Source organism: Procambarus clarkii, chromosome 90, assembly GCF_040958095.1.
Source record: "Procambarus clarkii isolate CNS0578487 chromosome 90, FALCON_Pclarkii_2.0, whole genome shotgun sequence".
Classification (NCBI taxonomy): Eukaryota; Metazoa; Arthropoda; class Malacostraca; order Decapoda; family Cambaridae; genus Procambarus; species Procambarus clarkii.
In genome coordinates this window covers 12,670,761-12,685,398 of record NC_091239.1, presented here as the reverse complement: position 1 = coordinate 12,685,398, position 14,638 = coordinate 12,670,761, and the positions used below count along the sequence as shown (strand labels likewise).

The 14,638-nt window shown below is 47.2% G+C and overlaps 1 protein-coding gene and 1 non-coding gene across 5 annotated transcripts in view; one reads left to right on the top strand and one right to left on the bottom strand.

Moving 5' to 3' along the window:
- The first annotated feature begins 478 nt into the window (after window positions 1-478).
- On the top strand, window positions 479-550 carry TRNAE-UUC (transfer RNA glutamic acid (anticodon UUC)). The gene has a single exon. It is a non-coding gene; the product is annotated as a tRNA-Glu (tRNA).
- Window positions 551-1,175: 625 nt separating this feature from the next.
- Window positions 1,176-14,638, bottom strand: part of LOC123746583 (sulfoquinovosidase) — a 19,551-nt gene continuing 6,088 nt past the window's right edge. For all 4 annotated transcript variants that reach the window (XM_045728199.2, XM_045728201.2, XM_045728198.2 and 1 more), the window contains exons 4-14: window positions 13,790-14,000; window positions 12,325-12,460; window positions 11,081-11,279; window positions 9,346-9,487; window positions 6,856-7,074; window positions 6,332-6,485; window positions 5,999-6,153; window positions 5,561-5,710; window positions 3,727-3,858; window positions 3,047-3,168; window positions 1,176-1,544 (exon numbers count right to left, since the gene is read on the bottom strand). In XM_045728199.2, the coding sequence (XP_045584155.2) occupies window positions 1,335-1,544; window positions 3,047-3,168; window positions 3,727-3,858; window positions 5,561-5,710; window positions 5,999-6,153; window positions 6,332-6,485; window positions 6,856-7,074; window positions 9,346-9,487; window positions 11,081-11,279; window positions 12,325-12,460; window positions 13,790-14,000 (1,830 nt within the window). In that variant the 3' untranslated portion in view covers window positions 1,176-1,334. The remainder of the gene's footprint in view (window positions 1,545-3,046; window positions 3,169-3,726; window positions 3,859-5,560; window positions 5,711-5,998; window positions 6,154-6,331; window positions 6,486-6,855; window positions 7,075-9,345; window positions 9,488-11,080; window positions 11,280-12,324; window positions 12,461-13,789; window positions 14,001-14,638) is intronic.

The following is a 14,638-nucleotide window of genomic DNA, read 5'->3' as shown; positions in this document are numbered from 1 at the left end:
GAGGCGGGACCAGAGAGCCAGAGCTCAACCCCCTGCAAGCACAACTTGGTGAGTACAGAAACTCTGGCCCCGACAGAGAACGTAATCCGAGGCGTTCTTAGGGTGTATAATTTAACATTCATTAACGTTCATTGTTTTATCCGCCTCCTACTTGGTATGTTTAACATAGAAACTGTATTTTATTTATTTTGACGTATATTGAGATTTTTATGCATGATATCAATTAACAAGAATTAGTAAAATAATTTAAAAATATAAAAATTTATCCTGGAAGAATGAAAGTAAAAGAATGTAAGATTTTTTGCATATATACAAATAAATAAAAAATAAAATAAAGACATACAGACAGAAAACGCAATCACATACTTTTTTTAGGGGTGAATATTTTATCCTAGTTCTTGCTCTTAGGGGTGGCGCATAGAGTGTCTCTTGACTGTGGTCTGATTGTACACAAGCTACAATCAGATCGTATATCGTGTCCCATGTGGTCTAGTGGCTAGGATACCTGGCTTTCACCCAGGAGGCCCGGGTTCGATTCCCGGCATGGGAATGAGTTTCTCCTGACAGCTGGGTGGACAGCGCTTCGAATTCGTAGTCCAGAAGTTCCAGGTTCGATCCCCGGTGGAGGCGGAGACAAAAGGGCAAAATGTTTCTTTCACACCGATGCCCCTGTTACCTAGCAATAAATAGGTACCTGGGAGTTAGACAGCTGTCACGGGCTGCTTCCTGGGGGTGGTGGCCTGGTCGAGGACCGGGCCGCGGGAACACTAAGCCCCGAAATTATCTCAAGATAACCTCAAGAAGATGCAATCCAGTGATTAACGTGTGATAAAATTATTCTTTACCTTGTGATAATTTCGGGGCTCAACGTCCCTGCGGCCCGGTCCTCGACCACGCTTCTTATACTCGTCGTATATACTCTGATATCTATATATATATATATATATATATATATATATATATATATATATATATATATATATATATATATATATATATATATATATATATATATATATAAATATATATATATATATATATATATATATATATATATATATATATATATATATATATATATATATATATATATATATATATATATATATATATATATATATACTGTATAGCAGACAGTACAAGATAGACAGTTTAAGGTGAGAGAGAGACAGAAATATGTACTAAATGACAGTTTAATTTAGAACTCCCCCCTCCCCCCATGGCTGAAAAGAGACAGGCGAAGGCAGAATGATATAGCGGTTTCTATTTAGTCAGCTGCCCGCATCCTCTACGATTACAAAAACCCGATGAAAAGGCCCAAAACCGGGTTGCTATCACTCGGTCAACCGCCTCTTGCTCTCAAGACCAAACTCTTGATTGATCTCTTGGAAGAGTGAGATCCAGGAGGAGTTCTGTCTATAGTAGACGGCTGGGTAGCCAAGAGGGGACGGTATTGTGACGGTAACAGGGCCCTGTACCGTCTCAGTTCCCCATAGGTATGTCCAGCCTGTCTCTCCTCCAGGTAGGTACACCGTCTGCGTCTCCTGTAGGAAGAACAATGAACTGGTAAGAGCATGTAATGTTTGTTTTGTACACAGGAGGGTACAGGAGCAGACGACTGCTGACTCCTGTTAGCTGGCTGAGAGCTTTCCCTTCCCATAGCTCATGGTAAGCCTTACCCTACTAGTTTTACACAGGTGGGTACAGGAGCAGACGACTGCTGACTCCTGTTAGCTGGCTGAGAGCTTTCCCTTCCCATAGCTCATGGTAAGCCTTACCCTACTAGTTTTACACAGGAGGGTACAGGAGCAGACGACTGCTGACTCCTGTTAGCTGGCTGAGAGCTTTCCCTTCCCATAGCTCATGGTAAGCCTTACCCTACTAGTTTTACACAGGAGGGTACAGGAGCAGACGACTGCTGACTCCTGTTAGCTGGCTGAGAGCTTTCCCTTCCCATAGCTCATGGTAAGCCTTACCCTACTAGTTTTACACAGGAGGGTACAGGAGCAGACGACTGCTGACTCCTGTTAGCTGGCTGAGAGCTTTCCCTTCCCATAGCTCATGGTAAGCCTTACCCTACTAGTTTTACACAGGAGGGTACAGGAGCAGACGACTGCTGACTCCTGTTAGCTGGCTGAGAGCTTTCCCTTCCCATAGCTCATGGTAAGCCTTACCCTACTAGTTTTACACAGGAGGGTACAGGAGCAGACGACTGCTGACTCCTGTTAGCTGGCTGAGAGCTTTCCCTTCCCATAGCTCATGGTAAGCCTTACCCTACTAGTTTTACACAGGAGGGTACAGGAGCAGACGACTGCTGACTCCTGTTAGCTGGCTGAGAGCTTTCCCTTCCCATAACTCATGGTAAGCCTTACCCTACTAGTTTTACACAGGTGGGTACAGGAGCAGACGACTGCTGACTCCTGTTAGCTGGCTGAGAGCTTTCCCTTCCCATAACTCATGGTAAGCCTTACCCTACTAGTTTTACACAGGTGGGTACAGGAGCAGACGACTGCTGACTCCTGTTAGCTGGCTGAGAGCTTTCCCTTCCCATAGCTCATGGTAAGCCTTACCCTACTAGTTTTACACAGGAGGGTACAGGAGCAGACGACTGCTGACTCCTGTTAGCTGGCTGAGAGCTTTCCCTTACCATAGCTTATGGTAAGCCTTACCCTACTAGTTTTACACAGGAGGGTACAGGAGCAGACGACTGCTGACTCCTGTTAGCAGGCTGAGAGCTTTCCCTTCCCATAGCTCATGGTAAGCCTTACCCTACTAGTTTTACACAGGAGCAGACGACTGCTGACTCCTGTTAGCTGGCTGAGAGCTTTCCCTTCCCATAGCTCATGGTAAGCCTTACCCTACTAGTTTTACACAGGAGGCTACAGGAGCAGACGACTGCTGACTCCTGTTAGCTGGCTGAGAGCTTTCCCTACCCATAGCTCATGGTAAGCCTTATTCTAACTCACCCACGGAAGGGGTAACTCACCCACGGAAGGCGTAACTCACCCACGGAAGGGGTAACTCACCCACGGAAGGCGTAACTCACCTGGTTCTTGTGAATAACTGGGGCCACGAGCAGGTCAGGCCCATACAAGTACTGGTACTGGATATCCCAGGACCCCGAGTCCTCTTCGAAGTCCAGGAAGAGAGGTCGCTGGACTGGCGTTCCTGAGGTCAAAATAGAGGTCACGGGTCATCTCCAGTGTTCATAGAGGTCAGGTCAAAGACGTAACGATGTCGTTGTTGTTGTTATAGATTCAGCTACTCGGAACAAGTTCCAAGTAGCACGGGCTATGGTGAGCCCATAGTGGACCTACCTGGCACAGGAGCGGTGCTGTGAGCTATTGTAACGATGTCATTTCCAGTCTTCCATTACTTCATGAAAACACCTGAAATTGATCCCATCTTAAAATATACTCTTAAGATGCTCTTGTGATATTAGATAACCTAACCTCTAGAACTAAGAATTTTTTTTTATTTGTGAGCGGGTTATGGTTGAGAATGCAGCTGTCCCCTGATGTGAAGGGGACACAAGTGGTCTTCCACACCAGTGGTGGAGACATGGCACTGGTGTGTAAAGGCATAAGTACCCTATGTTCTTATCAAGGGTCAGAGGGCATCATAGTGCCACAGAATATACCCACCATCGGTCGTCAACATACCCCTGATACTTGAATATTCCCTTAATTACCGGTTGTGGGATTACTGAGATGAACAAGACTTTACCGGTTGTGTAGAGCTCTTGAAGAAGCTCTCGGGTGTAGGGAAGAAGCTTGGAGTGTATCTGCGACAAACGAGCGAATTGCTTAAGTGTGTCTTCATCAGAATAGAACTGGTGATTGGCCTCAGGTTTGTTCCCTGTAAGAGAAGAAATGAAAGATCCTTAGACAGAGGAACAGACAGAGGCACAAAAAATGACGCGGGTACAGATGGCTCGTTAGACAGGAACCCGTATGGATAGACGGGTTGAATACGGCTGTCAGAACACTTTTTTATACCGTCACTTAAGTCATTAACTTCGGCATCAATACATAATACACTCACACGTAAACAGGTGTAAATAAACACCAGAATCTAATTTGCAGAGTTTGGGTGAGCAAATATACACACGGGAAAATATACCTCTGGTATACCTTATATACTGTGCTACCTGGAAGCTAAATATAGGCGGATCACGTCCAATACCTTGACACAAGACTGAGTTTGGACTTGCTTGGTTAGGTGTTGAACTTAAGGCCTATCGACCTCTGGAGGGGTTATTAAGGCCTATCAACCTCTGGAGGGTTATTAAGGCCTATCAACCTCTGGAGGGTTATTAAGGCCTATCAACCTCTGGAGGGTTATTAAGACCTATCAACCTCTGGAGGGTTATTAAGACCTATCAACCTCTGGAGGGTTATTAAGACCTATCAACCTCTGGAGGGTTATTAAGACCTATCAACCTCTGGAGGGTTATTAAGACCTATCAACCTCTGGAGGGTTATTAAGACCTATCAACCTCTGGAGGGTTATTAAGACCTATCAACCTCTGGAGGGTTATTAAGACCTATCAACCTCCGGAGGGTTATTAAGACCTATCAACCTCTGGAGGGTTATTAAGGCCTATCAACCTCTGGACGGTTATTAAGACCTATCAACCTCTGGAGGGTTATTAAGGCCTATCAACCTCTGGAGGGTTATTAAGACCTATCAACCTCTGGAGGGTTATTAAGACCTATCAACCTCTGGACGGTTATTAAGACCTATCAACCTCTGGAGGGTTATTAAGGCCTATCAACCTCTGGACGGTTATTAAGACCTATCAACCTCTGGAGGGTTATTAAGGCCTATCAACCTCTGGAGGGTTATTAAGACCTATCAACCTCTGGAGGGTTATTAAGGACTATCAACCTCTGGAGGGTTATTAAGACCTATCAACCTCTGGAGGGTTATTAAGGCCTATCAACCTCTGGAGGGTTATTAAGACCTATCAACCTCTGGAGGGTTATTAAGACCTATCAACCTCCGGAGGGTTATTAAGACCTATCAACCTCTGGAGGGTTATTAAGGCCTATCAACCTCTGGAGGGTTATTAAGAACTATCAACCTCTGGAGGGTTATTAAGGCCTATCAACCTCTGGAGGGTTATTAAGACCTATCAACCTCTGGAGGGTTATTAAGGCCTATCAACCTCTGGAGGGTTATTAAGACCTATCAACCTCTGGAGGGTTATTAAGGCCTATCAACCTCTGGAGGGTTATTAAGGCCTATCAACCTCTGGAGGGTTATTAAGGTCTATCAACCTCTGGAGGGTTATTAAAGCATTAATAAAACACACACACACTGGAGGCGGAACCAAAGAGCCAGAGCTCAACCCTCGCAAACACAACTAGAGGAGTACACACACACACACACACACACACACACACACACACACACACACACACACACACACACACACACACACACACACACACACACACACACACACTACAAAACAACCCCTAACGACCATTTGCATCCACGATCAAGACCTAACTACACACAAGCCGGGCCACCACGGCCTTCCCCACCACCTTACCTTCATGGGTCCTCATCACGGGCGTGAAGACAGCGTACTCGGCCGACCTAAGAAACAGCTCCTTACTGCGCTCGAGGACTGGAGGCATGGCTGTGTACCCTCCGATATCGAAGTGGGTGACCCCCATCCCGCTCAGCGCCAAGCTCAGCGCTGTAGACGAGGAAACGAGGTGATTAGAATCAATCGGTTCTAAAACCCTTAAATTTTTATGAACTTTAGGACGTCATTCCTCGTGAATGCCTTAAACACACCACTAGGACGCAAGAGTCACTAAAGCACATCAAGATGCAAAAATGCGAAAAACACACACATAAACACAAAAATCTCAACAGCATCAACAAATAAAATCGGTTCGCGTGAGGACGGTGAATTATAAGTCTCTCTTCCACTGCCACCACAACCACCACCAAAAACTACCACCACAACCACCAGCCTCACCAGCAACGATGGTGGTGGCCACACCGTCACCCAGAGACCAGTCGACGTTCTGGTCGCCCGCCCAAGCCAGCACCTGGTATCCTGAAGCCCCTAGTCCTCCGGACCGCATGAACGGAACCACCTGCCCCAGCTGGCCGGATGCCTCAAGCACTTCCCTGGGTAAGACACACTCAGAGAGACACTCACAGACACACATTATATATATGTAACGTCTATGAATATATATAAACACACTTTATTCTGTAATGAAATAGCTGTGGTAGAATAGTATAGGGGTAGATAGTGAGGTATACAGGGTAGAGCCGAAGATTGAGTAGTGTGGTAGAAGCTGACCTGTTGCAGCTGGCCCACTCCACCGGCAGGAGGTTGTGTCTGGCCTCCAGGTCATGGGCCAGGTTGGCGGAGAACATATCCGGTCTGGTGTACTCTCCGAAGTCGGCCATCCAGCCGGCCAGGCCGAGGTCCACCATGTTCTTCACCATCTCGTCTGCGAAGGGAAACCCGAGTCACTCACATCTCCCTTGTTTCCGAAGTGAGCAAAAATGTAAACAAATGTTTACACATACACGCATCCATTCATGCGCACACAAGCATGCGCACACACAGAACCATCCACAACAACGGCAGGAGGTTCAAACAGAAATACAACAGATACAGTACAACAGATACAACAATAACTATCAAAGCGAAACATGCATCAGTTACGAAGAGGAATGTATCCCGACTAATAATTATGGGTGACTTCAACCCACGCAACATTGACTTGGAAACAGAAAACGGAGAAGAAAAATTATAGAACACAAGATATGAAAAAAATAGCAATCGCAAAGAGTAAAATAAAATACGAATCATCTCACCTCTATACCAAGCCTTGGCCTCGGGGTTCAGGAGGTCCACAGTACCCGCCAGGAACCCCCCAAAGTCTTGCCTGTAGGGGTCCCCAGCACCGTCCATCATAAGATAACCAAGAGTAGCCGCCTCCTGGAACATATCGCTGCCCTCAATCAGATGCGGGTTGATGTAAGTCATCACCCGTACACCATCTTCCAGGAGAGTCTGGATAGTCAAGTCCAGATCTGTAGGGAAGAGAGTGATCCCTGAATCACTGAGGGGAGGGATTAGGGTGCAGTAGGGGGAGCTACTGTTCAAATTGGGAAAGATTTAATTGATTGATTGATAAAGATTAAGCCACCCAAAAGGTGGCACGGGCATGAATAGCCCGTAAGTGGTGGCCCTTTTGAGCCATTACCAGTATCAATAGCTGATACTGGAGATCTGTGGAGGCGCGACTGCACCTTGCGTGACGGGAGATGTCTCCCGTCCGAAAGATTTAAAGGCTATTGTTATCTATAAAATCCAGTGTGAATGGGGCAGTTACTAGGAGAGTTCGACACTGTTACATACCTCGCTCGACCCTCCGTGTCTAGCAGTAGTTGGTGTACAGAATTTAAAAGAATTTATGAAGCAAAATGAGTATGGAGACCACAACATACTCATTTCCTACAGGATGAGTATGTGGCCCACTACCCCACTACAGGATGAGTATAGGGCCCACTACTGTCAACAGGATGAGTATGTGGCCCACTATCTCCCTACAGGATGAGTATGGGGCCCACTACCCCCCTACAGGATGAGTATGTGGCCCACTACCCCACTACAGGATGAGTATAGGGCCCACTACTGTCAACAGGATGAGTATGTGGCCCACTATCTCCCTACAGGATGAGTATGGGGCCCACTACCCCCCTACAGGATGAGTATGTGGCCCACTACCACCTACAAGATGAGTATGGGGCCCACTACCCCCCTACAGGATGAGTATGTGGCCCACTACCCCACTACAGGATGAGTATAGGGCCCACTACTGTCAACAGGATGAGTATGTGGCCCACTATCTCCCTACAGGATGAGTATGGGGCCCACTACCCCCCTACAGGATGAGTATGTGGCCCACTACCCCACTACAGGATGAGTATAGGGCCCACTACTGTCAACAGGATGAGTATGTGGCCCACTATCTCCCTACAGGATGAGTATGGGGCCCACTACCCCCCTACAGGATGAGTATGTGGCCCACTACCACCTACAAGATGAGTATGGGGCCCACTACCCCCCTACAGGATGAGTATGTGGCCCACTACCCCACTACAGGATGAGTATAGGGCCCACTACTGTCAACAGGATGAGTATGTGGCCCACTATCTCCCTACAGGATGAGTATGGGGCCCACTACCCCCCTACAGGATGAGTATGTGGCCCACTACCCCCCTACAGGATGAGTATGGGGCCCACTACCACCTACAAGATGAGTATGGGGCCCACTACCACCTACAGGATGAGTATGTGGCCCACTACCGCCTACAGGATGAGTATGGGGCCCACTACCCCCCAACAGGATGAGTATGGGGCCCACTACCCCCCTACAGGATGAGTATAGGGCCCACTACTGTCAACAGGATGAGTATGTGGCCCACTACCCCCCTACAGGATGAGTATGTGGCCCACTACCACCTACAGGATGAGTATAGGGCCCACTACCCCCCAACAGGATGAGTATAGGGCCCACTACCACCTACAGGATGAGTATAGGGCCCACTACCACCTACAGGATGAGTATAGGGCCCACTACCCCCAACAGGATAAGTATAGGGCCCACTACCCCCCAACAGGATGAGTATTTGGCCCATTACCCCTCAACAGGATGAGTATGGGGCCCACTATCTCCCTACAGGATGAGTATTTGGCCCATTACCCCCCAACAGGATGAGTATTTGGCCCATTACCCCTCAACAGGATGAGTATGGGGCCCACTATCTCCCTACAGGATGAGTATTTGCCCCACTACCCCCCAACAGGATAAGTATAGGGCCCACTACCCCCCAACAGGATAAGTATAGGGCCCACTACCCCCCAACAGGATAAGTATAGGGCCCACTACCCCCCAACAGGATAAGTATAGGGCCCACTACCCCCCAACAGGATAAGTATAGGGCCCACTACCCCCCAACTACCCCCCAACAGGATGAGTATGTGGCCCACTACCACCTACAGGATGAGTATTTGCCCCACTACCCCCCAACAGGATGAGTACTTGGCCCACTACCCCCCAACAGGATGAGTACTTGGCCCACTACCATCTACAGGATGAGTATAGGGCCCACTACCATCTACAGGATGAGTATAGGGCCCACTACCATCTACAGGATGAGTATAGGGCCCACTACCATCTACAGGATGAGTATAGGGCCCACTACCACCTACAGGATGAGTATAGGGCCCACTACCCCCCAACAGCATGAGTCCAGGGTGTACAATGACCAAAATAAAGACTTTCGAGTGTCAATTACCTGGATAATAAGTTTGATTCCAGCGCCAGTTCCAGTACACGCGGTGACCGAAGGCGGTCTCTGTGGTCCCTGACCAGTCCTGGACCCACAGGGCGCTCACCACCACTCCGGCAGATTTGGCCATATCATAGTAGTACAGCATCTGTGGAACACCAACTCCCACGTCAAAAATCAACAACCAATTCTTACCATGGTGGTAAAAAATCACAACCAATTCTTACCATGTTGGTAAAAAATCACAACCAATTCTTACCATGTTGGTCAAAAATCACAACCAATTCTTACCATGGTGGTCAAAAATCACAACCAATTCTTACCATGGCGGTCAAAAATCAACAACCAATTCTTACCATGTTGGTCAAAAATCAACAACCAATTCTTACCATGGTGGTCAAAAATCAACAACCAATTCTTACCATGTTGGTCAAAAATCACAACCAATTCTTACCATGGTGGTCAAAAATCAACAACCAATTCTTACCATGGTGGTCAAAAATCAACAACCAATTCTTACCATGGTGGTCAAAAATCAACAACCAATTCTTACCATGGTGGTCAAAAATCAACAACCAATTCTTACCATGGTGGTCAAAAATCAACAACCAATTCTTACCATGGCGGTCAAAAATCACAACCAATTCTTACCATGGTGGTCAAAAATCACAACCAATTCTTACCATGGTGGTCAAAAATCACAACCAATTCTTACCATGTTGGTCAAAAATCACAACCAATTCTTACCATGGTGGTCAAAAATCACAACCAATTCTTACCATGGTGGTCAAAAATCACAACCAATTCTTACCATGTTGGTCAAAAATCACAACCAATTCTTACCATGGTGGTCAAAAATCACAACCAATTCTTACCATGGTGGTCAAAAATCACAACCAATTCTTACCATGGTGGTCAAAAATCAACAACCAATTCTTACCATGGTGGTCAAAAATCACAACCAATTCTTACCATGGTGGTCAAAAATCAACAACCAATTCTTACCATGGTGGTCAAAAATCAACAACCAATTCTTACCATGGTGGTCAAAAATCAACAACCAATTCTTACCATGGTGGTCAAAAATCAACAACCAATTCTTACCATGGTGGTCAAAAATCACAACCAATTCTTACCATGGTGGTCAAAAATCAACAACCAATTCTTACCATGGTGGTCAAAATGGCATGAAATATGTTTTGAAGTAGTGAAGACATAGCAGAGTGCCAATGTTTGCCTCAACTGTTGAGTAGCGCTGGGTGCCATGCTGGAATGGACCTTACCTGCTGGGTGCCATGCTGGAGTAGATCTTACGTGCTGGGTGCCATGCTGGAGTAGATCTTACGTGCTGGGTGCCATGCTGGAGTAGATCTTACGTGCTGGGTGCCATGCTGGAGTAGATCTTACGTGCTGGGTGCCATGCTGGAGTAGATCTTACGTGCTGGGTGCCATGCTGGAGTAGATCTTACGTGCTGGGTGCCATGCTGGAATGGACCTTACGTGCTGGGTGCCATGCTGGGTGCCATGCTGGAGAAGACCTTACCTGCTGGGTGCCATGCTGGAGAAGACCTTACCTGCTGGGTGCCATGCTGGGTGCCATGCTGGAGTAGACCTTACCTGCTGGGTGCCATGCTGGAGTAGACCTTACCTGCTGGGTGCCATGCTGGAGGAGACCTTACCTGCTGGGTGCCATGCTGGAGTAGACCTTACCTGCTGGGTGCCATGCTGGAGTAGACCTTACCTGCTGGGTGCCATGCTGGAGACCAAGGCAGGCACCATTGATGATCCACTCTGGGAGGGGAGGTTGAGTGCCAAGGATGGTGGTCACCGCCTGGACCGTGCCCAAAAGGCTTGACCCCCACACCGTCGACGCCTCCAGCCGGTCGCTGTGAAGGAATACCTCGTGCCGCGTCGGGTCCGTGAAGTCGAGGACGAGGTACCTGGCAGAGGGAGTCACCAGGTGCTGAAGTGTGTAAGTATACACAGGAGAGTGACCATAGATGACATGGGCCTGTGGCACAGTGGTCTACGTCCTTAACTCATAATTGAGGATCCTAGGTTCGATCCCTGGGAGGAAGGGAAGGGAGCTATCAGGGGGGAAAGCGCCAAGTCATTACGACTATATAGCACTGAGAAGGGGTCAGGATAAGGATTTGGGATGGGACGGAGGGAAAGGAATGGTGCCCAACCACTTGTGGACGGTCGGGGATTGAACGCCGATTTGCATGAAGTGAGACCGTCGCTCTACCGTCCAGCCGTCCCTGAACAGAAGTGGTTAGGCACGTTTCCTTTCACCTGATACTACGGTTCACCTAAATAAGTACCAGGGAGTTAGGCAACTGTTGTGGGTTGCATTCAGGAGTCAAGGGACAGCTACACCTGGGGTCAAGGGACAGCTACACCTGGGGTCAAGGGACAGCTACACCTGGGGTCAAGGGACAGCTACACCTGGGGTCAAGGGACAGCTACACCTGGGGTCAAGAGACAGCTACACCTGGGGTCAAGGGACAGCTACACCTGGGGTCAAGGGACAGCTACACCTGGGGTCAAGGGACAGCTACACCTGGGGTCAAGGGACAGCTACACCTGGGGTCAAGAGACAGCTACACCTGGGGTCAAGGGACAGCTACACCTGGGGTCAAGAGACAGCTACACCTGGGGTCAAGAGACAACCACACCTGGGGTAAAGGAACAGCCACACCTGGGGTCAAAGAACAGCCACACCTGGGGTCAAAGAACAGCCACACCTGGGGTCAAGGAACATCCACACCTGGGGTCAAGAGACAGCTACACCTGGGGTCAAGAGACAGCCACACCTGGGGTCAAGAGACAGCCACACCTGGGGTCAAGAGACAGCTACACCTGGGGTCAAGAGACAGCCACACCTGGGGTCAAGAGACAGCCATACCCACACCTGGGGTCAAAGAGTAGGCACACCTGGGGTCAAGAGACAGCCACACCTCGGGGGTCAAAGGTCAACCATACCTGTGGTCTTGGATGAGCATGGAGTACCTCTTGGAGGATAAGAAGGATGCCTGAGGGTAGTAAGTAGTGTAGTAGTGGCCTCCTGCACCACCGTCTAGGTCAGAAATGTTGGCGATAATACCGTCTCGTCCCACTCCTGTGGAAGGTCGCCCTTGGTCAGGCTGTCTGCTGGCATGCTGTCCCCTGTGACCACACTATACTGGTGAGAAAATATTGAAGCTCTACAAGTCCGGAGACGCAGGTTCGATCCCACTCAATGGCTTCAGTATTTACTCATAACTATATTACGTAACTGTGATTTCAATGTGAATTGCTTTAGTGTTCCGTTCACATAAAACCTGAATACCTGGTTGTAGAAACGTTGTAAGAAGGTTGTGCGATGGTGTAGCGTTAAGCTATAGTTGTGACAACATTTCAGCAACCTAAAGGAAACATTGGACAACCAAACCAGAACGTTGGGGAACTTTCCGGTATCATTCTGGGATTTGGATATGATAGGATCGCCACGCGAGTAACTGCAGAAGGCCCTTCTGCAGTTACTTCCATTCTTATGTTTTCATACCCATTGATTCGTGTTATGGCATAGTTCTGTCACCTCACCCAAAACGAGTATAAATATGATGTATGTTATGTGTAAACTAGTCTTTGAAAATGTAAGAACCATTACGAAATGCGTTCAGACCAAAAATAAAGAATGAATTTTGGAGAGTTAATTTTTCAATTACACTCGACAGTGAAGAAAAACGGAAAAAAATATTGAGAAGATTCATGTTAGAATTATTAATATTACCCTTTCGGTCATATTCAACATGTTGTAAAAACGTTATAATCTTACAATAACAAAATGTTGTAGAAACGTTAAAAAAATCTTACAAAATCTTAATGTATCTATGAATCTTATGAATTCTATGAATCTATTCATTCAGAATTCTATGAATGTATCTATGAATCTATGAATTCTATGTATCTATGAACTCATAGATTCATAGATACATTCATAGAATTATGATGAAGAAAATCTTGCAAAAACAAAACGTTGTAAAAACGTTATAATCTTGCAAAAACAAAACGTTGTAAAAACGTAATAATCTTACAAAAACAAAACGTTGTAAAAACGTTATAATCTTACAAAAACAAAACGTTGTAAAAACGTAATAATCTTACAAAAACAAAACGTTGTAAAAACGTAATAATCTTACAAAAACAAAACGTTGTAAAAACGTTATAATCTTACAAAAACAAAACGTTGTAAAAACGTAATAATCTTCCAAAAACAAAACGTTGTAAAAACGTTATAATCTTACAAAAACAAAACGTTGTAAAAACGTTATAATCTTCCAACAACAAAATATTGTAGTTACGTCATCTCTTGGGAAGACAGAACATTTGTTTACGTTTTCTATGGTTCTTCTCCTCCCCTTACCATCACACATCCAGACCCTCCCCCGCTCCCTCGTGGGGTTACCTTGCTCTGTGGTCCAGATGGGGAAGTAATGACCCCTCAGGTTAAGGTAGGAGTACTGCTCCCCGGCTCCCCACACCCGTTCCTCTTCGTCAGTAGACAACCTCACCCACATACGGTTGTAGAGACTATCGCTGGGGTAGACGGCCTGAGCGCTGAGCCTCACGACTGAGTACTCTTCCGTCTCGGAGCCCTTCGTCAGACTGAAGTCAACCTGAAATGACGAAATGTTCGTGGTTCTTCTGCCTGGAAGACGCGGGTAGATACAGGGGACTCGGGTAGATACAGAGGGCCTCGGGTAGATACACGGGCCTCGGGTAGATACAGGGGGCCTCGGGTAGATACACGGGCCTCGGGTAGATACAGGGGGCCTCGGGTAGATACAGGAGCCTCGGGTAGATACAAGGGCCTCGGGTAGATACAAGGGCCTCGGGTAGATACAGGAGCCTCGGGTAGATACAGGAGCCTCGGGTAGATACAAGGGGCTCGGGTAGATACAGGAGCCTCGGGTAGATACAAGGGCCTCGGGTAGATACAAGGGCCTCGGGAAGATATAAGGGCCTCGGGTAGATACAAGAGCCTCGGGTAGATACAGGAGCCTCGGGTAGATACAAGGGCCTCGGGTAGATACAAGGGCCTCGGGTAGATACAAGGGCCTCGGGTAGATACAGGAGCCTCGGGTAGATACAAGGGCCTCGGGTAGATACAGAGGCCTCGGGTAGATACAAGGGCCTCGGGTAGATACAGAGGCCTCGGGTAGATACAAGAGCCTCAGGTACAAACTTTTAGCTACTGGTACTGATTATAGTCTTATAGACTTTTGCTTTCCTTCAGAAAGAGATTAAAATAGCT